Source organism: Panthera tigris, chromosome B1 (genome assembly GCF_018350195.1).
Source record: "Panthera tigris isolate Pti1 chromosome B1, P.tigris_Pti1_mat1.1, whole genome shotgun sequence".
NCBI lineage: Eukaryota > Metazoa > Chordata > Mammalia > Carnivora > Felidae > Panthera > Panthera tigris.
This window is the reverse complement of record NC_056663.1, coordinates 13,890,551-13,917,323: the sequence shown is the minus strand read 5'-3', so window position 1 is coordinate 13,917,323 and position 26,773 is coordinate 13,890,551. Positions and strand designations below refer to the sequence as shown.

Sequence of the window (26,773 nt, the reverse complement as noted above, 5' to 3'; positions counted from 1 at the left end):
AAACGGAACATTGTTCAATTCACTAGTAACATCGGCATTTATCTTTGTGTCAGTTTTAAAAAAGACTGAAACCAGTAGAGGGAGCACTGACAAGGGCCTCCACCGTTCAGAAAGGTCAAGGGACTAGTGTTGTGTCTTTACGAAAGAGGAGACTAAAACGCCTCATTAAAAAAAAAAAAAATATGCAGGGGCACCTGGCTGGCTCAATCTGTGGAGCATGTGATTCCTGATCTCGGGGTTGTGAGTTCGAGCCCCACGGTGAGTGTAGAGATTACTTAAAAAATAAATAAAACTGCTGCGCCTCGGTGGCTCAGTTGAGTAAGTGTCTGACTTTGGCTCAGGTCATGATCACGTGGTTCGGGAGTTCGGGCCCCCGTGTGGGGCTCTGTGCTGACAGTTCAGAACCTGGAGCCTGCTTCGGATTCTGTGTCTCCCACCCTGGCTCTCTCTCTCTCTCTCTCTCTCTCACTCTCAAACATTAAAAAAAAAAATTAAAAAAAAACCCAACCCAACCCATTCTGAGGGGATTACAGGATAAAGTACTACATCTAAATAAATAAGACTAAAATGAAAAAATATATATATTAGGAAGCCCCAAATGGGTACTAATGTTATCTCAAAGGAAAAAAACAGACATCTAAAAATCAGCCTGGTTCTCAGAACATGGGTGACACTCAATGAGCTCTAAGGGGCTTTCAAGGTTCTCTTAGGAATCGCTATCCTTTTTGTCACATCACATTACTTAGAGTCACCGGGACAGCAGAACAGAGAGGATCTTAAGAAGGATCTCTTTTCTGCGCGCCGCACAGGAGGCTTTCTGGCTTCTCTGGATTTTTACCGTCCGTCAACCAAGTCGGCTTAGAATTTCCTTCCATTCAACTCCATGTGTACTGACCCCTGCTGCCCCACCCTCCACCACGTTTGACAGATCACGAGGCATCTCTGTCCCCACTCAGTGTGTCTGCAAGCAGAGGGGACTAGCAGTTCTCGTAACCAGCACGGACTCTTGATTTTCTGTTGGCTAATTCCTCTGCGTGAAGACAAGACTCAGTAGGGAAGAATCGGTCACTGTCAACTTCATGAATCTCAGTCCCCAAACTCTAGCAGCAACCACAGTAACAATAAGTAACATCTACATGGTGTTTATTTTGGGCCAGGAAGTGTCCTAAGTGCTCTTCTCCATGTGTGAAGTCATTTAATGCTCTCAAAGACTCTCTGAGACTCTCTATTTTCATTCCCACTTTACAGATGAGGAAAATGTAGCACAGGGAGCTTAAGTGACTTCCCCGAGATCACACAGTTATCAAGTCATAGAGCTGGGAACAGAGGTAGATGCAGGTTTTATGGGGTCTGAAATTATACATCTTGGGGGGTTCTCATTAAGAAAAAGAGTACCAAGGGCACCTGGGTGGCTCAGCTGGTTAAGCATCCAACTCTTAATTTCGGCTCAGGTCATGATCTCATGGTTTGTGAGATTTAGCCTCGAGTTGGGCTCTGAGCTAAAAGTGAGGAACCTGCTTAGGGTTCCCTCTGTCTCTCTCTCTCTGTCTCTCTCTACCTCCCCCCTCTGCACTCCCTGGCATGCTTGCTCTCTCTCTCTCTCTTGCTCTCCCTCTCAAAATAAATACATGAATGGATTTTTAAAAAAAGAAAAGAATACCAAATTATGAATATGAAAATTAGGTATAAAATGAGTATTTAGAATAAGAAATCAAAGGAAATTATTTTTGAGCTGAAAACACCACAAATATCAGAAAAGCATGTAACATTTTTTATTAAGTGCCTGTCATGTCTCTAATAAACATTTCTCCTTCTGTATTTTTGAGCTTTGTTCACTCTTTCAATGCTTCTTTATAAGACAACGATTTTGTAATACTTTCTGTAGACTGAACAGAAAGATAATTCAGTCTTTATTCACTGCGACTGTTTAATATAGTTTTCATTACTGATAGTTTAGAAAAGTTTCAATTTAATTATTATTAATGTCATATAAATTTTTGGCATTATTGCTAGAAAGGAAGACTTTATTGTATAATAAACAAATCTTAAACACTCTTTGAATTGATGACATTCATTAACCACTTTGTTGTGATATCCTCACAGAATATTATGACTTTTATATTATCTTTGTCAATATCAGTGTTTCATGTCACATAAACATGAAATTTTTTTCTCGAATGTTCATAAGATTCACGGATACCCTGCGATGCACGGCACGTATGACTTCACACCCTGATGAACTCAATTTCGCAACACTGCTGACATGTTTGCGCCCTAAGAAACGCCAGAATTCTGATCAATTGCTCAAAAGATATATTCGTCAAACGAGAAAATTGTGGCAAGTTTGTAATTACAGACATCCCAGTACCAAGTGTATCTCTGACAGGAGAAATTAGGCATTTTTGATCAGGCACTTTTACAACATATCTGATGACGAGAGGAATTTTCCACAGACTAACTTCCGTTTCCATACATTTCGAACCTTATTTCTCCTCCACGATCTACTTCTGGTGCAGGGCTCCACAGGACTAATTCATAGCTTCATATAATCTCTGACCCTGTGCTTTCATGTCAGTAGGTGAGGCAGCGGGTGGTAGGAATATTCCTGGATGGCTAGCAATAACAACCACAGACAGCAATGATTTCACACCTCATAAATATATCCAATTAAATCTAAACTAAATGTATCCCCAGCTCAGAGCCTCCTTAGCTGAATCCTCAAAGTGCCCATAGTCATTCCAGTGTCATCCTACTCAAGGAAAAGTGTGATGGAAAGCAAGTCGAAAAGGAAATAGATGAAGGCCCTAACTGATTTGCAAGTTTCCGATGAACATGTGACCATATAACCCCGCGGTCCTCTCGCAAGAAAGGCCCGCACCAGCGAGGTGTTCCAGTTCTCTCTGAGGCTTCAGCTTTACCAGATTCATGACAAGTATGTCGCTGGCCCCGCCAGGGACTCAGGTGGAAGGCGGTGGAGACCCCTTTTGTAGCTACTCCATCACTCTGACAGACGGGAAGCCAGATGTCTCCCAGAGCGCTCATTGGCAGGTGCAACGTGGTACCCTGTATTCATTTAAGGGGGGACTTACGAAGTTTCAGTACAAATGCAGAAAGATACTTGTAGAATTTCCACATTCTGTATTATGGTCAATATGATTCCCAACTTGGGAACATTGCAAAAGTTACAAAGAATATCGATTTTGTAATCTAAGGGAAGTATCAGAGTGTATCCGAGTGGTCACTTGTGAAACCAAATCGTCACCTATTTTTAAAAAAAAAATTTTTTTAACGTTTATTTATTTTTGAGACAGAGAGAGACAGAGCATGAACGGGGGAGGGTCAGAGAGAGAGGGAGACACAGAATTGGAAGCAGGCTCCCAGCAGTCAGCACAGAGCCCGACGCGGGGCTCGAACTCATGGACCGTGAGATCATGACCTAGGCCGAAGTCGGACGCTTAACCGACTGAGCCACCCAGGTGCCCCCAGATCGTCACTTATTTTTAAAGGTAACAACGAAAATACTATTCTTTCAGCGTTCTCCAGAGATAAGAACGAGAACAACGAGGCTAAGCTTTGTCCACAATGGTACAATTTTCATCTCTCTTTTACCCCCATATTGTTTAGTAGAGAACTCCCCGGTTGTGTGTATTTCATTTTCAATTTCTGATCTTCAGCATCCCAAAGCCCAGAGCAACCATAGTATTTAATAGAGGGATGCCGAGTACTGTAAGTCTAAGTTTTGTCTGAGCAAACAAAGCATGTCTTTGTGATCATTAATGATCCTGTTTCCCAATGTACTAAAGAATTAGAATAAAAACAAATAGCTGGTCTTTTGTAGCTTAAAGGAATTAGGATTTCCCCTAGGCCAAATTTCCATTTGAATTGCCTGAAAGTACATGAAAATCAATGTAGCTCAATAAACAACCCTGTGTTGGAGATATCGCGAGAAGACAAATACCAAATAGACTCCACCTTTCTCTTTCCCTCGCTCCCTTCCCTTCCCTTTCTTCTCCTTTCCTCTTCTTCTCCTTCTCTTTCTCCCTCCCTCCTTCCCTCCCTCCCTTCCTTTCTTTCTCAAAGCAACACCTCTCAAAACCCTCAACTCAAACATACTAACTTCTTGTTAAGCCATATCCATTTTGAGACTAGGTTACATTTTGTAACAGTGAAATGAAAATTTCACGTTGGACAGCAATTTTGTTTTGTGTCTTTATTTTTGGAAGTCAACATCCAAAACACTGTCTGGATTGCAGTCGTCTCATTTATACTTAACCACAGAATAAGAACTCTAATGTATTTGCCTCAAACACTATTTGCCTCTGTCCCCCTCTCTCTGCCACTCCCCTGCTTGTGTTGTCTCAAAAATAAATAAACGTTGAGAGAAAAAAAAAAAAAACAAAACAAAAAATGACTTGCCTAAGGTCACAATGATAGAGTAGGCAGTCAGTCAGATACAAGCAGGGAACAAGTGCTTTCCTACTGATAAAAGGGCTGAAACCAAATTGCAAGCAGCAGGGACCGGGACGGGACCCCAGGGGATCCACATGTATTCTCCCCTCTGGTCGCTGCCCTACAGTAACCAATAGCTTCATTATACAAGTTATAGTGGATCAATCACAGAGCAGATTTGACAACACGTTTTCTTTTTCCTTCCAGAGCCCACGCTTTGTTTTTTTCATCTGTTACCACTAACTTGCATAAAAAATATTAGAATATCACAGATGAGATGATCAGTAATTGCTTAATGGATAAAGAAATAAATGAACAAATGAAAGGTAACAAAGACATGTAAATGCCTTAGGGAAAACGAAAAGCTAAGTGAAACAGAACAAAAGGGGAATCCCTTGTTTAAATCTCGTAATTTTCTAAATAAAGCAGAAATCAAGAAATTCTAGAACCACAAGAGACCTCAAGGGGTCCTTCAGATAGGGACACTACTCAAGAGACTTGGCGAATGGAAAAAAGTTACCAGAAATTCCCCTCTTAAAAACATTCCTCAAATTAACAAAAAGAACCAAACAAAACCCCCAGTGTTTCACGCCTAAATGATTACGGTATTCCCAAAGCTTCCAGGAACCGAGATTAAAACCTTTCTTTGGGATCTTGTGTCAGGATTTAAATACGTCTTCCAACAGGAGGTTCCTCATTGTAGCTAAACAACATCTTAACAATTTAAGCCCATTTTCTCCATTTCTGTCTGTATGGAAATGGGACACACCAATGGGAAATACCAATCAATCTCCAGGAGATAATTCACCCATCTACAGACAGATCTGGGCCTTCCCTACCTTCCTAACAACACTTCATTGTAGACAGCAATCAAATGTGTTATTCAGTCCCCAACCCTGCTCCCCTCACCCTTGCAGGTCACAATCTCATCTATAACCTCCAGTGCTCTCAGCTACAAAGGGAAGGCTATGGGGACGGTTTTTTTTTTCTCCGCAACCGCTACAAAGAATAGCTCTTGGGGGAAGCTACAGGTTAGAAAGACTCAAGATGTGCAAACTTAGGACGTAGCATTGCCCAGAATATTCAGCTGCACTGCGCTTACAAGTTATGTGGATTCTGCGTATCACCATCTGGTCAGCAGAGGCTGGCGTGGCGTTTGCATTCTTTCTATGGTCCACTAACTCCAGCCACCAGGCCAGAAGAGTAGTTTTCCAGTGTTTCCACGCAAGGATAGGGAGAGTCAAAGCAAAGGAGTTGCCTTTGTGCGGTTATAGATTCCGGTTTCAGTTAAATACATCAACAGTGAACTTACTGAATTAAGGCCAAGACAAGTATCTCCCAGGTCACAGGCTTGACCTTGATCGATACGGAACTGTTCTGGCTCGTTTATATGGAGACAGCCATGCAGTATTCCAATTATGTCAACTTTTATTTATAAACCACTTAATCATATTTGGGATATTTTATCTTGCTTCTGGGCCCTCTAAATATTCTTACATCTTTTCTATCTTGTTAGAAACAACAGTAGGAACGTGAGTGGGATAATCACTCGACCTTCCTGTGGAATGGTCACATACAAAGGATGATGGTGCTATTACTATTAAAGTATGCTAGTAATATTTGCTAGTAACATTTGATGCGGCTCTCTCATATAACCAACTTCCCTTTATTTATGAAAGGGCCCAACAGTCATAAATGCTTTTATGGGGAGGAAGGGAAAAAATATTTATTTTAAATCATAATATCGCTAGAAGTAGATTTCCCTTTGTTTCATTTTCCATCTGCAGGCATCACTTTTCAAAGTCTAACCCCAGAAAGGAGAAGGACTTGGGACAGTGAACCCGAGGATTAATACGCCCAACTTGCCGAACTCATGATTCACAACGAGAGGGAAATATGAACACACTAATAAAAATAGCAAGATGGAATCTTGTCAGTAGATAGGGTGTTCAGTGAACACTCTAAATTCATAACCTATTTTACTATCAAAATGCCTATGGTTTTATGAAAGCATGAACAGTTTATGAAGACAGTAAGATGACTAATGAAGAATATCCTTTGCTTTCTATTGGGAACTTTTGTTTGCTTCTAACTGTTTAATTTCTCCTCCGTCTCTCTTTCAATTAACCTCCCTGTTTGTATTCAATGAGATGGCACATAATATGGAGAAAGAAAAAAAACCTTGCTGATTTATGGGTATTCTTTCATAAAGTGGCAGCTTCTTTTAGCCAGATGTGTAAGTGTTGAAAATGAGAGGGAAATGCACAGCATAGTCACATATCCCAAATGAGAAAACGTACTGTAGTTTCCTGGGTTGTTTAAATCAGTGGCTCACAAAGGCCTCTTTTTAAACGGCCCCTTAGGCTCCACTGTGGACATACGCACAGGTAGTTAAGTAGTCGGAAAAAAAGTAATTGGATCTTTGCATGGCAGAATCTGGAATAAGTAGCTCTAATAGCATAGAAGAACAAAACAGTGATCTGAGGTTCCCTGCGTCTTTTAAAAGGTTCACTTTGAAGATTCATTTTTAAATGAGGTAGGTCCTTTACTGCCACATTGTTACTCATGTGGACTACAAAGGAAACAAAATGAAATAAAACAACAGAAAACGGAACTGTTAACAACCCTAACAAGATATGCTACGTTATAATAAAAAGAGCTGCGACTAACAGCAACCTCGCGTGTTCCCAGATAACTGAAAAACTGTTCAAGGACCGCTCATCTGTGGGAAACTCACCGTGTACTAGATGACCGACGTCAGTGAGGACACCGAGAGAATGACTCATTTAGTAACTGTTGGTTAGCAAGTTAAATTTGCCTATGCAAAACCTTATAGTATACTGCTAGGCTTTCCAAGCTATATATTCATGTGTCTGCTGTACTTCCTAGGATACATTCAGTCAAATATATAACATTTCCCCCCCCCAACTAGAATCAATTCACTTCTTATGGGTATGGGGGTGGCGGGGTCATAACACCTGATGGACTGTGATTAGAGGCCTATTTCCCCTGCCCTGCCTCTGGTAGAGATGGGCATTCTGGGATTTGGGCACAGCGCTGTTTGGTCGCAGGGGTACAAATTATTCTCTGTATGTCCACAGAAAGACCCACAAATTGTGGTTTCAACGGCCTGCTGCTTTAATATAGTTCACAAATGTAGTTCACACAAACGATAGGCAGCCATTGCCCCAGAAGCCTCTCTTGAAGAGTAGAGGAGGGGAAAGCCGTTATCAAATTTGTGGAGATAAGCACTCTGTGCACTCACAGCTTTCCTCCGTGGGGACTCGATGCTTCCCGGGATGTAGGCAGGAAGCTCACATTCCACAAGGGAGCCGCTAAGGGTGTTTCCCAGGTAAACGTTAACACCACAGGCCTGATCTGGAGAATCCGCAGGGCGGGTCCTTGGCAGGCATCTGGAAAACTGGACGTTCTCTACAATGATTGTGCCTACCAGGAGAATCTCTTCTTCTGAGAATCCGGAATTTTGGTGGTTGTGGCTGACAGAGGCTACCTCTTGGAGCGGCCCTACTAAAAACCTCTCAGTCTCAAATGCGCTACCCTCGGCAGAAGCACGTGTTCCTTGCACACGTGTTGGTGTAGTTCAGTGCTGGAGAGAGGTCCACGCTCCGTGTGACCTCTCCTGGTGGGAGAGAAAGAACTCAGGAGGCCTGTGCATGGACTTCTCCAGAAACCACCTGATGACGACGGGTCATTTCCCTCTCGGATAACTATTATGGTCATGAGCACAAGTGCCCCCAGTCCTGGGAGCCCTTCTGTGGATCATCACCTGTGGGGGCGAGGGGCTCACCACCCTTAAAACAGATGACAGGAATGTCACTAAGACTGGAAAAAAACCTCACTTGAAGTTCTGTAAAGATACAATTGTGACAATTTATCAAATTATGTGATTTCAACTTTCCCGTGAAAAATTTCCTAGCTAGCCAATTCCTGTAAGCAAGAAAATAAAGTACATGATACTTATACCTGCACTGGAAGAAGAAATTTTTTAAGATATTGGGACTCCCTCCAGTTAGCAAATTACACCCTATGGACATAAAACACCATACCTCAAGTTATGCAGATTATGACATTTTTGTAAGGCTGTGTCATTTAGAGCTAATATGGTACACTTCCACTGAAGGAAGGCAGGCATTTATTACTTACGTTTGTTATATTTTCTTTAATTAAATGTTTTAAGTTCAGTGACTCAAATGGTAAAAAGCAAAGGCACCGAATACCTTGAAAATACGGTACTATGTATGTTCTGGATAATTCTGAATCCATCCTAGCTATCATTTATGTAGCAACATTTTGATCTTAAACACCTGTTTGCTTTATTTAACCCACAGAGGTTCACGAACATCATCATATGTGAAAAGTATCAGCATGTAACTTTAAGAACAGCTAGCCTTGTGCATTTCATTCTACTTTATTTCTTGGGCTGCTGCCAAATAAAGCCATAGAAAGTCAAACCGCTTTTTGAGAGACTCAAGTATTATGGACAGGTGCTAAAATGCGTGGGGCCGCCCGTGTTTGGCATCTTTCTTAAAGTAAAAAATATTGCTGTTATGCAATGGCACCATGGAACGCTGAGACGTAATATTCAACGGACGCGTGTTCATAAAAAAGAAATGAAATCATCTGCAGGTGAGTCAACTTTTGTAGCCATCACAAACCACCAAATTCTTATACCTCATGCTTGTGACAGCTGTTCTAAAAAGAACCGAATGGCCGTTGTAACACGAGGCCTGATGTGAAGAAGCAATTCTTTTTTTTTTTTTTTTTTTTAAGAAAGACGAATGAAAATTAATTAGAGGAAATCAGCTTTTGCAAGTAGGGAAACAGCCAGGAACCAGGGCGCTCCCTCTGGCTGCGCGCGCAGGGCTGGCGGGGGGCGGGGCGGGGCGGGGCGGGGCGGGGCGGGGCGGGGCGGGGCGGGGCGGGGCTGGGGGCGGGGCCTACCGATGGTGCAGTGCTCGCCGTTCCAGCCCTGGCTGCATTCGCACTTGCCATCCTTGCACGTGCCGTGCTCGGCGCAGCGCGGGTGGCAGGCTCTCTGACTGCAGGCTGCGCCCGTCCAGCCCTCTTCACAGCGACAGGTGCCCCCCATGCACACCCCGTGCGAGCCGCAGTCCACGGAACAGATTTCTGTATTGAAAAAGAGGAAAGAGAGCAGGGGAGGAGGGCGGCGGGGAGAAGGAGAATGAATAAGCAGGGCTACGTCTTAAAAACAAAACCACTGAAAATAAATACAAAGGATTTACATACTGAGCACATTTTAGCATCGACTAGTAAGCATTATAAATGGTAAAAATGCACTTTTTCAATTCATCATTTCGTTTAATACGCTGCTGTAATCGTGCATAAAATACCCATGACAATTTTGTTATAAATCATTTCCTATATTGTATGTGTAAACATAGAGGCTACTAACAAAACGGAGCACGTGATTCATAACGAGAGGAAAATACACACACGTAATGTATCCCACAGGGTCTTCTGGCAGTGGAGAAGCCACGCACACAGACAAACACATACATCAAATTAATATAAAATTAATGAAATATTTCAGTGTCTCAGCAGGAGTTGGGTTTCACCCGTATAGCAAGAATTGCAAAGGGGTTATTTCTAACTCTATGGTTTAGATTTCTAAAATATTCAGAAACTTTTATTAAAAAGAATCTTGTAGTTTGCACATTGGCTTGCTTCTGACACACACACATGCTGGTTGAGTAAAAGAAATTGTTGTTTTTCCTATCCAGTAAACTGGTACTATTGACAGAGACGAACGATAATAGAAAACCAGTTTAAAAATGTATGTGGCTACTGACTCTGTCACTGCACAAGCTAGGTTTTTCAGATATCAGAATAACTGAACGTTACCAAAGGACTTCAAAACCATAATAGGTTCCATCGTTAAAAAGAATTGTGTCTAAAGTCATTTTTTTCTTCAAAACCTTTCTTAAAAGCTTATTTGATTAGACACACACACGGAAAGAAAACTTTGAAGGGTATTTTATATTCTACTTTTTACATGTAAAGTTCAATAAAATCGACTACCGCTTTTTTCTATGATTGTAAGACCGTCGTTTGGTTTTGGTTTTCTTGCAAAGATAAAAATGCTGAACAATAAAAACCTGCAATCATTTCAAACAAAGAGGAAATAGACTACAGCCTTATTTTTAAATTAAAAACCAGTAACTGTTTATATGGCCACATGTTCCTATTTCCCCCACTCACTGCCCAAATAACATTTCTCAGACACCGTAATTCTGTCTCTCAGTCCTGCAGAATCTTAAACAGCATATCAAGGCACTGTGAGGGTTGTAACATTTCTTATAAACAACAGCCAGGACTGTTCAGTGGAAGAGAGTGGGGTATGTTTTTTTCAAGCCACATTTTTCATCTCGTTTGAATTAAATTTTTGATTAAGAGATCCAAGATGGTTTGATTAACTTCAGACGAACAGAACGTCAACTCTGCTCCAGAAGAGAGAGGTTTCTTTCTGAGGTACCCCTTTTATTCAATCTAATCAATTTTTCATTAGGGCGAAGGTGTTTATCAGCGTTTAGCACACTAGCTTTGAGCAAGGTGCGTCAATCTTTGTAATGAACTTATTAATTAGAGTTAATTTAATTGAAGTGGAATTGAAGGGCTAATTAATGGACAAACTGCTGATGAGGAGAGAGGAAAACTCGGTTGCTTTCAAACCTATAAACTTTCTGATGGAAATAATTCATTTCTTCTCTTGGAGCAGCTTAACCAAATGTTTCTGCAGCTGCAGAATCTACTCTTATTGAATTTAGAGATCCGAAGGTCATTTCTACAACAACAAAAGAAGTAGCTGGTAAAGTGTTCTGCCTTGGGATTCAGTTAGTTAGAAATTCCCAATAATGCTGCTGGTCAACTTCCAGCCACAAGTGTAAGTTACCTACGATGTGTTTGTAAACTTTAGATGGCAACTGTGGAACACGCAGATAAATTTCCGGCACAGGAACCAGGATATTTTCACAGGATGAATAGACGCATGTTTAATTACTGATAATTCTTCTAAGTTTTCTGTCTTTTTCCAGCTAATAGCAAAGTTGAATAAAGTCTTTTTTTTTTTTTTCTGGAGTGTAATTAATTTATTCCAAAGAAGAGCACTGTATTCATCATCCAACTCTATACATTGAGAGTTTAATATGTTTTTTTGGTTTTTCATTGGGGGGTGTAAAGATGTGATGGGACAAAGATCTTCACCCACTATGTCTAATCAGTCATTTTGTACATGGCTACCATTAGATTTGCAACTGGCAAAATGATTATATAAGCACGGAAAAAAAAATCAGTCTAAATATGTAAAATAATGACAGGTGCTTTTGGCAGCCAATTTCATCTCTTAATTAACATCTATTACCTTTTTTTTTTTTTTTTGCTATTCATAGCAATATCACAGAATGACCTTATTTTATTTTTTAAACTTTTTTTTCAGTAACCTTTACACCCAATGTGGGGCTCGAACTCACGACCCCGAGATCAACAGTCACACGCTCCACTGACTCAGCCGGCCAGGGGCCAAAGACTGAATTATCTTTTGAGCTATAGTATCCATTACAAACTCTCCTTTATAAAATAATTCAGGTTAACGTGTTAAATAACATTATCTGAGACAAAAAGGGCTGTTTCACCATTCCTTTCCTACCTGGGTAACTGTGGGAGACAAATTAGAATGACAATTTTCAAACAAGTATTATTTTCTAGCTAGTATTCGTATGCTTATTTTACTGATGGAGGCATAAGAGACCTGAACCAAGTAGCTTTACTATAAAAATAACTGTATCTATAAACTTTAATTGGACTTTCCTGAGTGTGGGATGCATTTTTTAACACAGAAGCCAGAAAGGGAAACAAACACTGAACAGAAAAAATTAAATGCTTATTTTGATTCTTATGGTTATAAAATATGTTTTTAAGAACAAAGGACAGAACAAGTTAACGTGTTATTTAAATAATGCCTTGCACCTATGCTTCCTAATGTTGGGTGGTGATGATTTCCTAAAACTCTTTAGTGAGGCCCTGAGGGTTCTCTACAATCCCACCCCCAGGTTATGTTTTTTGCTCTCATTTGTCCTGGATGTGTGATTTGGTCTACGGTCATGAATTTTCAAACCAGTTTTTGCTTCTCCCAGCTATCTGAATCAACTCCTATTTCTACGAAGCAGTGACGAACATAAACCTCTGTCTGCCTCCAAAAAATGTATGGCCCAGAGATGAGGGAGGTAGAGGAAAAGGAAGGAAGAGAGAGACCGGATGAGGGAGGAGGGGCAAGGGAGCTTCGGGAAGAAGAAAGGTTGGGGGGAAATGAGAGAGAGACAGTACGAGGAAGAAAAGGCATTAAGTCGTCCCTTTGTCCCTTTACCCAGGGTATCTGCTCAAGGCTTCAACAGAAGTCTTTCATCAGAATTACGACTTAGCCTGGACACAACTTTGTTTAGCGTGGGCTTCCGGGATTCAGTTTGTAGCAGGTGAGGAATGGCGCACGAATGTGTCGTGTTGCTGAGGATTCCCAGGGTAGCAGCCATGTCACCCGAGTTTCTCAAAGTGCCAAGAAAGAGTGATCTGTAAAAATTACTAGTCTTTTTTTTCCCCTTAAAATAAGCATGTTAATTCGCTGCGTAGCGGGGTTTCTCTTAGGTTAATGCCATCAGGTTATAATAATAGATGAAATAATTTGCATTTCGTAATTTTCACATTTGGGGAACTGTACCCCAGCAGTACTTTTTTTAAAAGTCTATCTGTGTATTTCAAGAGAGACACGGGGGAGAGAACGAGCAGGGGAGGTGCAGAGAGAGAGAGGGAGAGAGACCACAGAGCCCGATGCGGGGCTCGATCTCATGAGCTGAGCTGAAATCCAGAGTCAGATGCTTAACTGACTGAGCCCCCCCCAGTGCCCCTCCAAGCAGTACTTTTACGTGGAAGCTCCTCTCAACCAATCAAGAATTAAGTGTGACAAACCACCATGACTATGACCGCCACCACCACCGCCACTACTTGTGTTAATGGTTAAGACTTGTAAGGACTTGCCATGTGTAAGGCACGATTCTAAGCGCTTTCCACATATTAACTCATTTCCGTCTTACGACCGTTGTTATCAGGTCGTAATTTAATTGTGTAAGGTAGTACTCTTATTGTCCTCATGTCACAGGTAAAGAAACGGAGGCAACAGAGGAGCTAAAGAGCCGACGAACGTCACACGCCTACAGAATGGCCAGCTCAAGACCCGAAGCCAGGCAGTTCAGCCCCAGATTCCCTGCTCTTAACCGCTCACTGTTAGGACAGGTCTGCAGAGAAGGCAATCCGTGTGGGCAGGGCGAGGGGTAGACAGACCCCTTCCCTGAGGCCAAACCGACACAGACTCAACAGCGTTACTAAAACCTGTCCTTTTACTCCCCTCCCACTTCCCCTCCTCTCCCTCTTCTCCTCCTCCTCATTCTGCACCCCCTCCCCCTTTAGTAGTATTTAGTTTTGCTTACTTTGAGTATCCAAACAGAAGCCATCCTTCCTCCATGTCTCACCGGTCTCTCCTCATCGCCTGGCCTGCATCCTGCCTTGCCCCTCGCCCCTCACCCCTTCCCAGCTTCCTGTCTTCTCCAGAGACGCGTCCACTGCCCCAGGCCCTCCTGGCTGCCGACGTCCGGCTCTTCTGGTCAACTTCTGCACTGTCTCTTCAGCAACTGCTGTCTAGCTTTCCTTTAAAACGGCCCTCGGCTTCATCCTTTTCATTTCTGCGATCTCCCCCACGAATTCACGCTCTCAGCACTTCACACTCTGGGAGAGCTCTCAAACTCGCCTTGGGCCGTCAAAGTCTGACTAGTCGTGTTCTCTGACATATAATCGATGGGGAGTTCTAACAGGCTGCTCTCATCAAACTGGCGGGCACACATCGTCATGACCAGTGAGTTCTCCATTGTCTGAACTGTCATTGCCAAGCTGCGTCCCTCCAAATCGGGCCCAACCCGACGTTTGCCTCCAAATACTCTTTCTTTACGCTCCCACGTGTGTAACGATACGCTCAGAGGTGCAACTCGGTTAATGGTAGTTGCTGTGGCAGTGGTGGGTGGTAGCTAGATTTAGAATTTATCCTGGACTAAGCATTGTACTAAGTACTTTATATACAGTCATTCAAGTAATTCCCAAAGTATCCCTGTGAGGAATTGCTTTTTTCTTTTTTTTCCTTTAGAGAGCGAGAGTGAGCGCGAGCAGGAGAGAGGCAGAGAGAGAGAGAGAGAGAATCTTAAGCAGGCTTCATGCCCATGACTGAGCCAGACACGGGGCTCGATCCCGCAACTTTGAGCTCATGACCTGAGTCAAAATCAAGAGCTGGATGTTCAATCGGCTGAGCCACCCGGGGGCCCCAAGAATTTCTCGGTTAAATTCACTTTATAGACGGGTAAACTAAAACATATAGTAGTCTGCCTAGGATTACCCAGCTAATAAGTAGCAGAGGTTGGATATGAAACCGAGCATCTGATCTCAGAGCCTACGCTCGTAGGTACTTTCTAGTACCATTCCACTAGTCAAAAAGCACCTCCTCCCATTTCCATGCTAGCTGCCATCTTTAAAAGAAGGCAAGAAATGTTCATAAAAATCTCCTTGAGGACCTCACGTGCATCAAGGCAGGATCACTCCTCTGAATGTTGGTTGTATTTAGCATATTGTTCCACGTACTAGTCAATAAAACATTAAACTGGCACATCCTGGTTTCTAGGTATTTCATGTGTGTTCGTCTCCTCTCCCCAATCAAACGGTAACCTTCTAGGTTAGATTACCTTTTCGTACGGTGTGACTAATACGGTCATGGAATTAATTCATGGGATACAACCAGCATCAAAAAAGTAGAAAAGACGTAGGGAAAAGCATTAGTGTGTACCACTTGGTAAAGCTTTGTTTCAGTTATGTCAGTCTGTATATGTATGTGTCACAACGTAAGACTGAGGCTATGGGTCATTTAGGTCACGGTCAAAAATCTGAAAGCCACTATTCTAGAAGGCAGGAAGGATTCATTATTTATTCCTACAGGGCCCATCACCATGCCGCGCACACAGCTGCTGTTCAGTAACAACCTGACTGATGGAAAAAAAATTACTGCCTGCCATTTCTATTACAATCATATTATTATAATCTAAAAATCAGCGTTGGACCATTATGCATATCATAATATTTATCTATACGTACTCTTTATTGTGATCAGGTTTAGCCTTATGTTGTCAAATAATTTTTAAATTGAGGCTTCTCTGTTGATGAGATAATGTGTTTAAGTCCCAAGCTATACACAGGCCTTGAGAGTTAGAAGAGGGAGTATTTTACACAAACGAAATATTCTTTACAATGCTACTAAAGGAGAAATTTTAATGACAAGTTGACCTAGCCTGTTTCTTTTTCTAATGCGACTAAATTTCATCACTTTTACCATTTCTTTCTAGAAACAATCACTTCGATAAAACCTATATAAAATTTAATAAGTGTGCTTTAAAAACGAAAAGATCTTAATTTTTAGTTAGCTACACAATATTAAGCAGTCAACTGTGGTGCATTTTTTAACCTTACCATTTGAGCAGTCTGGGCCAGTCCAATTAGGGTCACAGGTACAGGAGCCACTTTCTTGAAGATACGTCCCATGACCAGAGCACTGGTCTGGACACATGGTCTTCAGTATTTCACAATTGTTACCACCCCATCCTGGATTGCAGTGACATTCCCCATGGATACACACACCGTGATTGGAACATCCAGGGTCTAGACAGTCAGCTACAGTAGAGAAAAGAGAACAATTTTATAATTAAATCTAGCAGATATCATACATGCAAAGTACGTGCAGAATAAAGAATTAGGTCCCAATCTAATTTACATGAAAATGTTGGATACTCAAATATTTGACTACCATTTTCAAGAATGTGTTTCTGAAAATGCAAAAAAAATGACACAACTCAGCATTCAGAATTATGCCATTTAGGTAACTGAGACTCTTGCAAGGATTTGTAATTTTCATGAATTCCACACGTATACGCTCCTGAGATTTCAGACTATTGCTCTCTGTTCTGCTTAATCAGACAGTAATAAGTATCGGCTTCTCTATAACGAAATTGTATCAGCTGACCTAATCTACGACCATTGAGCAGTGACAGCTGTATGGGACTCTCAAACTGTTTGAGAAATAAATGAGTTGCATACGCTCTATCCTTCTTAATTCACTTTAATGTGCTTTAGATGACGAGATTTAATTTAGCAATTTGACTCAATAAAACTTTACACTTGTAGGGTCAATGGCCTGAAAATTTAATTCCAGAGACTTAATTGCATTACTTTGTGTGTGCGGATCAATAAAATCAATTCGATTGAAGAACGGAAATGGTGCTTTTCTGCTTTTTGAAAAAACAATTCAACTGCACTTTACAGTATAGCAGCCTGATTCTCATCATTACATACGGTTATAGAACAAACCCGTGGTGTACTTTTTTTCACTCGTATATTACGTGCAATAGCCTGTCTTTTTAGACACGCCAAAACGCTCGATTAAAAGCTGGTTTCGAGGTGAAAAACTGTGAAAACAAACAAAACAAACAAACAAACGAAAAACCTGAAAGCAAAGATAAAAAACCACCTAAGCAAAACAACAGCCCATCGTGGGCTTCGAGTCACACACGTTTGCTTACTTTCTCTGATTGAAAGAAAAAAGAATTATTCACACGACTGGAAGCATAGGGGCTCCTCGGTATTTGCTCTTTCTTATTAGTGAAAATGTTAACCAAATGATGCCACCATACGCATGGAGATCAAATTACTTTCACGAGGAGGCATATAAAGAGCTTCATCTGCCAAACTAAAGATGACAAATGATCCGATCATCTCTTCCTTTAGGACGGTCACAACGGACTTCCGTAAATATGGGCGTGTTTACCTTCTTCGCAATTCTCTCCTTTGTATCCCGAGTTGCAGGCGCAAGAGCCCATGATGCAAATCCCACGCCCCCCGCACTGAGGGTCAATGCACTGCGTAGTGGGCACATCGCACTCGGTGCCCTTCCAGCCGCTGAAACAGAGGCAGCGGCCTTTGGAGTACTGTCCGTTGCCGCTGCACAACACAGGACAGGCTGCTGTGAAATAAAACACGACAGAAGAGTCAACAGCCACATCTGCGGTCGGGGTCCTGAAAGACAAGCACGTCGCTGGGACAAGGCGTCGGCCCGTTTCCCCCTTTCTTCCCCGTCCTGGGAGTTTTCTGATTTACGCGTGTTTCTACAGCCTCTTTCTATTGGCTTAAGAAAAGGCTCTAACTCGCGTACCTCTTGAACAATCCGGACCTAAAAATCCTGGAAAACAATGGCAAGTTCCAGAAACACACTCTCCATTTCCATGGCAATTGCGGGGGCATTCCACCACAGACTCTGAAGAGGAGAGAGAGAAGGGATATTTACTGTGTAGCCCGCTTCCCGCAGAAGGTAAACTCTGTCACTTTGATCATTTTAGCTGCACATGAAGGAATGACGGATGGCTTGCTCCATAACCAAAAAAAAAAAAAAAACAAAAACAAAAACAAAAAACAAAAAACAACCAGCCAAACAAAAAAAGGATTCATATATACTAGACTATTCAAACCAGCTTGACTAGTCAAGCAAAGCATCGCCATTTCAAATGCAGACGCTCTCAAGTGTTTTCAAGACGCACTGCCCTCCTCCAAGATCCTTCCAGAATAATATTCAGTGCTTCATGGTTTGCCAACGTATTCGTAAATAAACAATTTGAAAATATCTCTCACAGTGGGCCTCAGGCTTTAACGCCCTAGGTATCGCTCCAAATCGGTGAAGACCATTTAGTTTCTGTTCAACACACTGTGCAGGCGATAGCCCGGAAAAAGATGCTTTGCAGACCGCTCTTACCTATGACGATGGTATTAAAAGACACCTGCTCCGTATTTTTCCCATCATTGTAAAAAGCCAGATGCCAGATTCCAGAATCCAAGTACTGGATAAAGCCAGCCTCGTGCAGACTGACGGATCTCGCCTGTCTCCCTGCTCTTTCGGGCTCAAGCAGGTTCCGCTGCTCTCTTGCAATCAATCTGCTGCCGTCCAGGAGCTCAACAAAGTCATACTGAGGGTGAGGACAAGTACAGCCGTTTAGTGGTCAGAACGATCTCGGTCGTAGCTGCTTCTCTCATTTCTGTTTTGTGTTCCAACCTTTCCCCTCTGCTCTAATAAATACAACGTCAGAAAAAGGTTCCTGATGGCACAGGTCTCCTACACGTAGCATTTACAGGGATCCTAAGAACCACGCACTGCACTGCACACTGTTGTCACATGTAAACTTCACAAATCATTTCCCCCTTACTGGGCAATCGGTTTCCGGAGTTATCGGACTCTCCCAACGGATAAAAAGTTTGATGAGCTCAGGCGGTGTGCAAATACAGCCATAAACCTGTAACATTTCAAACCCAGCAGCCTTATTTTGGACCGCTAGGTAACCTCTTACCGTCTTCTCCTATTTAATACCCGTATGGTAACGACTGCTATTGGATACGTACTCTGTGCCGGGATTATATTTACTCCGTGTAGCGACCCTTCTAGTAGGAAGGCACTGATACTTACACTGTAAGGATGGAGAAAACCAAACCTCGAGGAGCTCCAGCAAGATCAGGTACTTGGTAAGCGGGAGAGTTGGTCTGTGAGAAAGCTCAGACCTTTGCCACCACAGGACCATACTCCTCTGTGCGACCCTGGTGTATCCATCCCGGGTACCATGGAGAAACCCGTGGGTTTGTACCTTGTTATGGCTAAATTAAAAACGTGCATCAAGACGCCTTTGTATCTCTGACTGAAAGTCTAAAAAATTGAACAGTGGAGGGGTGCTGAAGGGACGGAATAACAGTAAGTATGCCCAGCTACTATTCTGAAGTCAATCATCATTCAGCTTGATTTCTGGTTTAGTAAGATTAATGGTGAACGCTGGGTGGCTAGAAGAGTTCAACTGGAGAATTTAAAGCTAAAGAAAAATACGGAATGTGATCGGTAATAGTAACCAGAGATAATGCAATGAATTTGGGAGACACGGCACAGACTTCCCAATATAGTTTTAATAAACCCATTAGATAAGAGTTTCATAAAAGTACAGTGATTCACTTTCTACGGACTCCTATCCAGTTTCCTTTTATTCCCGAGGCCTGCATTTATGGTGACAGAGACACTACGGGACAATATGTATCATTTACGGTACCATCATTACGGTACCATGCATACGTATATATATGAATCATCAATATTCTACTTTCAGATAGATTTCTTATCTGGAATTTCATCAGCGGTCTATTTAAAGAAAAGTTTATTATACGAATCCCTTAAAAACTGGAGGAAAATCACCTGCTGGGATTCTGAGATTCATGATCGAATGTGCTGCCCCCGTACTTATCGCAAACCTCTAACGTTACTATTGGATGGAATTCAGAATATCTAGTTCCGTCTCCAACATATTATATTTTTTATTTAAATATAAAAGCCTATTCTGTTATTTTTGTGCGTGTAGTAAAACTACCTCATGACGTCATGCAGCTGTGAGAAATACACAAAAAAGCTGTCACTCAGCATTCGGTAACTTTTTTCATTTATATCTTATCAGGATGAAAATGATAACCGGTTGTGGATATTTGACCCGCAAAATTTTCATCTGGAACTGTATTTCAAAATTATCAGAGGCAAAATAATTCAGCACTTCTGAAAGGTGCCTATGCCTCAAATAAGCCACTTCCCCGTCGGATTTAAGTATTTATATCAGCATGGCAAAGAGGCAGGGGGAAAGTTTCTTTTAATGGCTCCTTGGCACGTAAACATTTTTGTCCTCTAACACTCAACACAGTATGTGCAAACATTGAAAGGGAGGACGTTTTGGGTTTTAACTGGCCTCTCAAGCTCACCCTGGGAATCACCACCTTTATTGTAGAGATCGTCGTTTGTATCACATCGGGAACAGTAACACAGGGCTGGGGTGGTGGTCACTGGGATGCAGAGTAGTCGGCCACCCCTTCCCACACGCCTTTGTGGGGCTTATTCACATACCTAAAGACAAGTCCCCTGCTTCACATAAGCCCATGTCTACAAAAAGTAAACAAATTAATGGAACAGAAATGTTTAATAACCTTCGTTCTCAGGGGGTAAAGTACAAAGCAATCACTTAAGGACAAACTGTTTTTACTTCGTAATACCTATTCCTGGCTTTACCTATCATAATACCTATTCATAAGATGGAGATGTGGATTTTTTTGTGGGGGCAAGTCTTCGGGTCTTGTGTTATTCGGGGATAAAATTCAGTCTCACCACTTTGGGGAAGCGATCACGAGACAAAGGTCAGACTTTGATAAAGGTATCCTGGTAGTTCATTTCTGAGCAGTTAGACTGTCCATATGCTTAACTCAAGTCAGTTATTAAGAGGATGAGGGGTACCTGGGTGGCTCAGTCAGTTAAGCGCCCGGCTCTTGGTTTCGGCTCAGGTCACGATCTCACGGTTCATGAGATCGAGCCCGGCGTCGGGCTCCACGCTGACATTGTGGAGCCTGCTTGGGATTATCTCTCTCTGCCCCACCTCTTCTCACTCTGTCTCTCTCTCAAAATAAATAAATAAACTTAAAAAAATTTAAAAGGATGAGAATCTATGAATCTCAGAATCTATGAATACTTAATTGTATTTTTTAATCAACTATTTGGTGGGAGCATCGAGCTTGCTGTAAATCTTTGGCACACAGGAGGAAGAGATTTTAGACATCATCTGATTCAACTGCTTCTGGACAGATACTGGCACAGAGAAGTGATTTGCTCAAGGTCACAAGGTCAAAGAGTCGCAGGGGTGCGTGCTTACAAAACTCAGGTTTCCAGCTACCATTCTGAAACAGGCTTCATGCACACGCACTTAAATGATACACTACACTGTTAACTGTACAGCGTTAAATTGCTTCCTTAGGCTTCTAACTGTCCAGGAGAATAAACTGGGCATCAGGGAGAAGAAAGTCAATTGATTCCTTGGCAACAATCAAACGGACAGTTTTATAAAGGGTCACAAAGACTTTCAAAACTCAAGTTGACTATTCCGAATGGCCGGCCAATTTTAATTATTTCAGGTTGATTTATTTAACGTTCCCCAGAAACAGAGAAATGTTCAGTTTGGGTTGCTTTATAGCATATTTCATGTTTAAACACTGAACTCAGAAACAGTTGTTTGCTCTGCTGATCTTGAATAAACCAGAGGAAAGAACTCTAATAACCGTGGAGCTTAAGAAAATGCGTAATCTAGTTAAACACATATATTGTGGCCGGAAGGAAAAGTGGGTATGATGTATATTGTATTTAAATACCAGAAGAATGGGAAAACCTGAAACTGCACCTTTTGTTTCTCTAATCTTACATGGTATACATAAGTAGGAAAGAGTCAACCCTGAATCTTTAAATAAATCTGTAAAGCACACAACAATTTTCTTTGGAAATTATTTTCTGGAGTTTACGGGTTACACACTCACTGTTGTGCTTAGCTTTAGAGGCATATTTCTTCAGTTATAAAAAAGTGATTGAATCATGTATATGGTTCCAAGGAAAAAAATATTTTTTCCTATATCACCGGGCTATTGATATAAATGCAATCTCTCTGCCATAACTAACGTTACAGACACCCACTCTGTTTAAGAAAATCTGGTTATTGCTTTCCAGCCACTATCACTTATAGCAGGCACTGGAGTGAATTATAATTATAATCAAAAATTTAAATGGGTCGGGGAGCCTGGGTGGCTCAGTCAGTTGAGCGTCTGACTTCGGCTCAGGTCATGATCTCACGGTTCCTGAGTTCGAGCCCCACGTCGGGCTCTGTGCTGACAGCTCGGAGCCTGGAGCCTGCTTCGCATTCTGTGTCTCCCTCTCACTCTGCCTCTCCCCCACTCATGCTCTGTCTCTCTCTCAAGAATAAATACAACATTAAAAAAAATTTTTAAGTATATTTTAGTAATACAGACACGAAAACCATGATCAGAAAAATGATATACCAAAGCATGATATTCAAAAATTTCACAGCTATATAATTTATATATGTATATGAAACTTTCCCTGATCCACAACGACATAAGAGAAAGCATGGTTCAAAGTTTCTGACTCATCTTTCTTTTTTTAAATCTTTATAGATTATTTTATCAAAAACATTAAAAAAATGTTTATTTATTTTTGAGAGAGAGGGTGCACGTGAACGGGAGAGGGGGAGAGAGAGAGGGGATAGAGAACCCCAGGCAGGCTCAGCACTGACAGCAGAGAGTCTGATGTGGGGCTCGAACCCACGAACTGTGAGGTCATGACCTGAGCTGAAACCAAGAGTTGGACCCTTAACCGACTGAGCCACCCAGGCTCTCACTTACTCATCTTTCTTTAAAGACATGATTCTTTTATTAGTATTTGATCAATTTTTCTTTACAATTCCTAGGGTATCGAAAAAGCATGTCTCACAGAATTACATACTATAAAGCAGACATGAAAACCCTCCAGTCCTCAGTTTATAAATCAAATGAAAATCTGCATGCAGTTCTATGGGTAAATAAACTGATTATCAAGTGTGAAACTTTTAGGCTCACCCAACCGTCAATATTAATTAACCATCTATCACGTTTTTGGACTGACATACTAGTTGATGGTGGGAAACGTCTGAGCTCCAAATTTACGGTGGGTAATTTAAATAATTTCTCTTGGACATAATGGGACCTCTTTTAAACCACAATTTCCAAATTACATACCCTGACCCAGGATCAGATTATGAAAAAGTCTGTAGAGTTATTGCTAGCAGCTGTCTCTACCTGTAAGGTAATTTTCATGCAACCAAACTGCCTCTAAAGTTGTTCAATCGACGTATGGTTGAAGAATATACGAATTGTTTCGAGTGCCCCACTAAGGTGATCACCCTTGGTTATCTGTGAAAGCTGTTTCTCCTCTTTATTTGAGGAATCGTGGCTTGAGTCGACCAAGTTCACTCATCATATCTATGTTTTTGTTTCCATAATTTCTTTACTAACAGTAAGGCTGGCATTAAGCAGAAAAAATACAATATATTTCCGACAGCGTGAATGCAACGTTTGAGATGAAAATACTATGCATCTATTACATGAAAGGAATAAGACTGTCTGAAATTCTCACAGAATCTTCGTAAAACACTTGGAAAATCCATGAGGTTTTCCTAGGTGCTCAGATGATGTTCAATATTTTCATTTGGCTACTCATAAATTTTAGTACATTTCAGTTGGTCCATAATGATTAACACAAGTCAGGAAGAAAATGCTGTTTTTCCTACTTATTCGAAAACCTCACGATAAGTGTAACCTACGTTCAAAATTCTTTTCACCGTAAACGATCAATACGAAAGAGGTCCGACAGTTAAACAACTGAACTCAAGAAACAGAGTAACTTTAAAAATGCAAACTAGCAGCTTCCATTTTATTGACAACAAAGCCCACTTTTACCTGAGTATGGGAAGGTGGTAAGCCTTTTCGGCCATATACTCCAATCAATGCATCCTTCTGAAGAGAGATATTGAATTTCAGAAACTGTGGCTGATCAATAAAGAGCTGTGATCTCCAGAAAATCCCAGGAGGAACCTCTTGAATTGCCCTTCGGCCAATATCAAGTTCTCCAGAATCTATGGTGTTATTTTCTTGTGTAAATCCACCTAATTTTCCTGCATGGAAGAGATCCGTGGAAAAACAACGAAAAATTAAAAAACAACAACGGACCCCCCACCCCCCACCAAAAAAACCCTCGAGCGACAAAACAGCTTTCCTTTCAGAAAGTTCTTTTCAATAAATGCTGAGGCATTTTATCTTCTGATAAATGAAATGCTCTAACATACTTTTCACTTTAAAAGCTTTTTTGTTAGCTACTGCTGTTCAATGAATTCTGATTTAGCATATTCTTAAAGAAATATTTAAGGGGCGCCTGGGTGGCTCAGTAGGTTAAGCGTCCGACTTCAGCTCAGGTCATGATCTCACGGTGCGTGGGTTCAAGCCCGGCGCCGGGCTCTGTGCTGACAGCTCAGAGCCTGGAGCCCGTTTCAGATTCTGTGCCTCCCTCTCTCTCTGCCCCTCCCCTGTTCACGCTCTGTCTTTGTCTCAAAAATAAATAAACATTAAAAAAAAAGAAAAAAAAAAGAAATACTGAAGTCAAAATCCTTTGCCTCCCCCTCCCCCAAGGTATGTCTACTGTTGAAACTCTTTGCACCTACGGTCTTTCCTGATCACTTGAAACATGATTATCTTACAAATATATGTCTTGTTATTTCTTGGGAGAGGTTAAGTCTTTTACTAATCAGTCCTTCTAAATGTACCATAGCACTGCAAGTGTAAATTAAGGCAGAATGGATTATGGAGATTTCCAAATCAATCCTTAAGCAAACAACAAAACCAATCAATGGCACTGATTCAGGTAGTTCCCTCTGAACCAAACAGAATGAATAAAGATTCAGATGCTGGAAGGGAGGCAGAGATGGGGTAGGGGATTACGTGGTGGAGGGAGGGAGGAGTAAGTTTAAATTCTCACAAAGATACTGGAGAAGGCTGCCGCAAGCTTGCTTTCTTTTTTTTTTTTTTCAACTTTTTTATTTTTATTTTTGGGACAGAGAGAGACAGAGCATGAACGGGGGAGGGGCAGAGAGAGAGGGAGACACAGAATCGGAAACAGGCTCCCGGCTCCGAGCCATCAACCCAGAGCCTGACTCGGGGCTCGAACTCACGGACCGCGAGATCGTGACCTGGCTGAAGTCGGACGCCCAACCGACTGTGCCACCCAGGCGCCCCAAGCTTGCTTTCTTTTGACCCTCGTCTCAAATTCATTTGCAGCCTCACCAGCCATACTTGAATTGCCCCTATCAATGACCCTCAACCTGTAGGAATAAAAACTCTCTGCTCCCTGAGTCTCTGCCGCCTCCTGGTTTTAGGACACAGATCCAAGACTCAGATTTTTTGGTATGGTTTTCCCCTCCTTCCCTCTTTGCTAACAGTCTTTCTCAGTTATCCTGAAAGGAAGATAGAGCAGGTTTTACAAATTTACCTTAAAGAGAAACAAAACCACATTGTCTCTTATTCAAAAAAGGTCCGTGAAGGCTAAGGAACAGAATGAAACTGGAAAATTATCCTTCCTCTATTAATTCAAACTTTTCAAAGTGACAAAGTTGACTTCCTATAATTTTTTTCCCTTAAAAAATATTATTCTGAATATGAATTCAGGTAGTACATAATATCTATTACATAGTAGCCTCCAGAGAAGTTGGCCATTCAGAATTTAGAGGGTTTGATTTCAAATTACAGTGTTGTGAACTATCTTACTCTAATGACAGGAGGAGTGAGTCTTCTCTCTATGAGAAGTTATCAGTTTAACACTGAGACCATTTTTGAGCATTTACTAAGGGACATAGAATTGTAGGCAATAGAAACAAATATCAACCAAAGAGTAGAATTGTAGAGATTACTTACTTATCTACTCGGGCTTCCATGGCTTCTGCCATCAAGCAACTAATTACGTGTTTGGGAGGACAACCCCTTCAACCTGGTGAATTAAATGACAATCTAAAGCCACATATGGTTAAGGGTCAGAGGAAGGTGATATCAATCGTAGGCTGGTGGTTGAGAGATTTCACAGAAGGGTTCAAAGTTCTGAGGTAAACTCTGAAGGACAGGGAGGATAAGGTTTTTGAGTTGGAGTCAACATTACAATTAAAAATATGAAAGTGAAACTGGACAGATGTTATAGTGATGGTGAGCAGAGAGATCCGTGTGGCTAGGAAAGGAGTTAAGAAGACTGGCTTTGGATTCAGTTGAACTGGGTTTGAATCCTGACTCTGTCAGTAACTGGTTCTGTGATCGTCAAGAAGAGATTAAATCTCTAGTTCTAAACTTCAGCTGTAAAACGGGAATGGTAATAATGCAATCACAGAGCTCATGTATATGAAGCATTTGGCTCTCAGTGTGCACTGAATGAATGAAAGACAGTAACGGGTTTGTCATGAGAGTAATGGAAGGTAGGGCTACAAAGGGAGGATGAGATCAGTTTCTGGAAGGCCCTGAATGCCAGCTTAAAGAGTCTGGTCCCTAACATGAACAGACAGTTCTCCAAGAAGACATCCAGATGGCCAACAGACACATGAAAAGATGCTCAACGTTGCTCACCATCAGGGAAATGCAAATCAAAACTATGATGAAATACCACCTTACACCTGTCAGAATGGCTAAAATCAACAACACAAGAAACAACAGATGTTAGTGAGGATGTGGAGACAAAGAAACCCTC

General features: G+C 41.5%; 1 protein-coding gene across 3 annotated transcripts in view; it reads right to left on the bottom strand.

Annotated features, from left to right (window-relative positions):
- The window catches only part of TENM3 (teneurin transmembrane protein 3), a 446,972-nt gene that overhangs the window by 95,139 nt on the left and 325,060 nt on the right, over positions 1-26,773 (bottom strand). For all 3 annotated transcript variants that reach the window (XM_042982909.1, XM_042982911.1, XM_042982912.1), the window contains exons 7-12: positions 23,956-24,170; positions 18,368-18,578; positions 17,774-17,875; positions 17,390-17,584; positions 16,039-16,239; positions 9,412-9,597 (exon numbers count right to left, since the gene is read on the bottom strand). In XM_042982909.1, the coding sequence (XP_042838843.1) occupies positions 9,412-9,597; positions 16,039-16,239; positions 17,390-17,584; positions 17,774-17,875; positions 18,368-18,578; positions 23,956-24,170 (1,110 nt within the window). The remainder of the gene's footprint in view (positions 1-9,411; positions 9,598-16,038; positions 16,240-17,389; positions 17,585-17,773; positions 17,876-18,367; positions 18,579-23,955; positions 24,171-26,773) is intronic.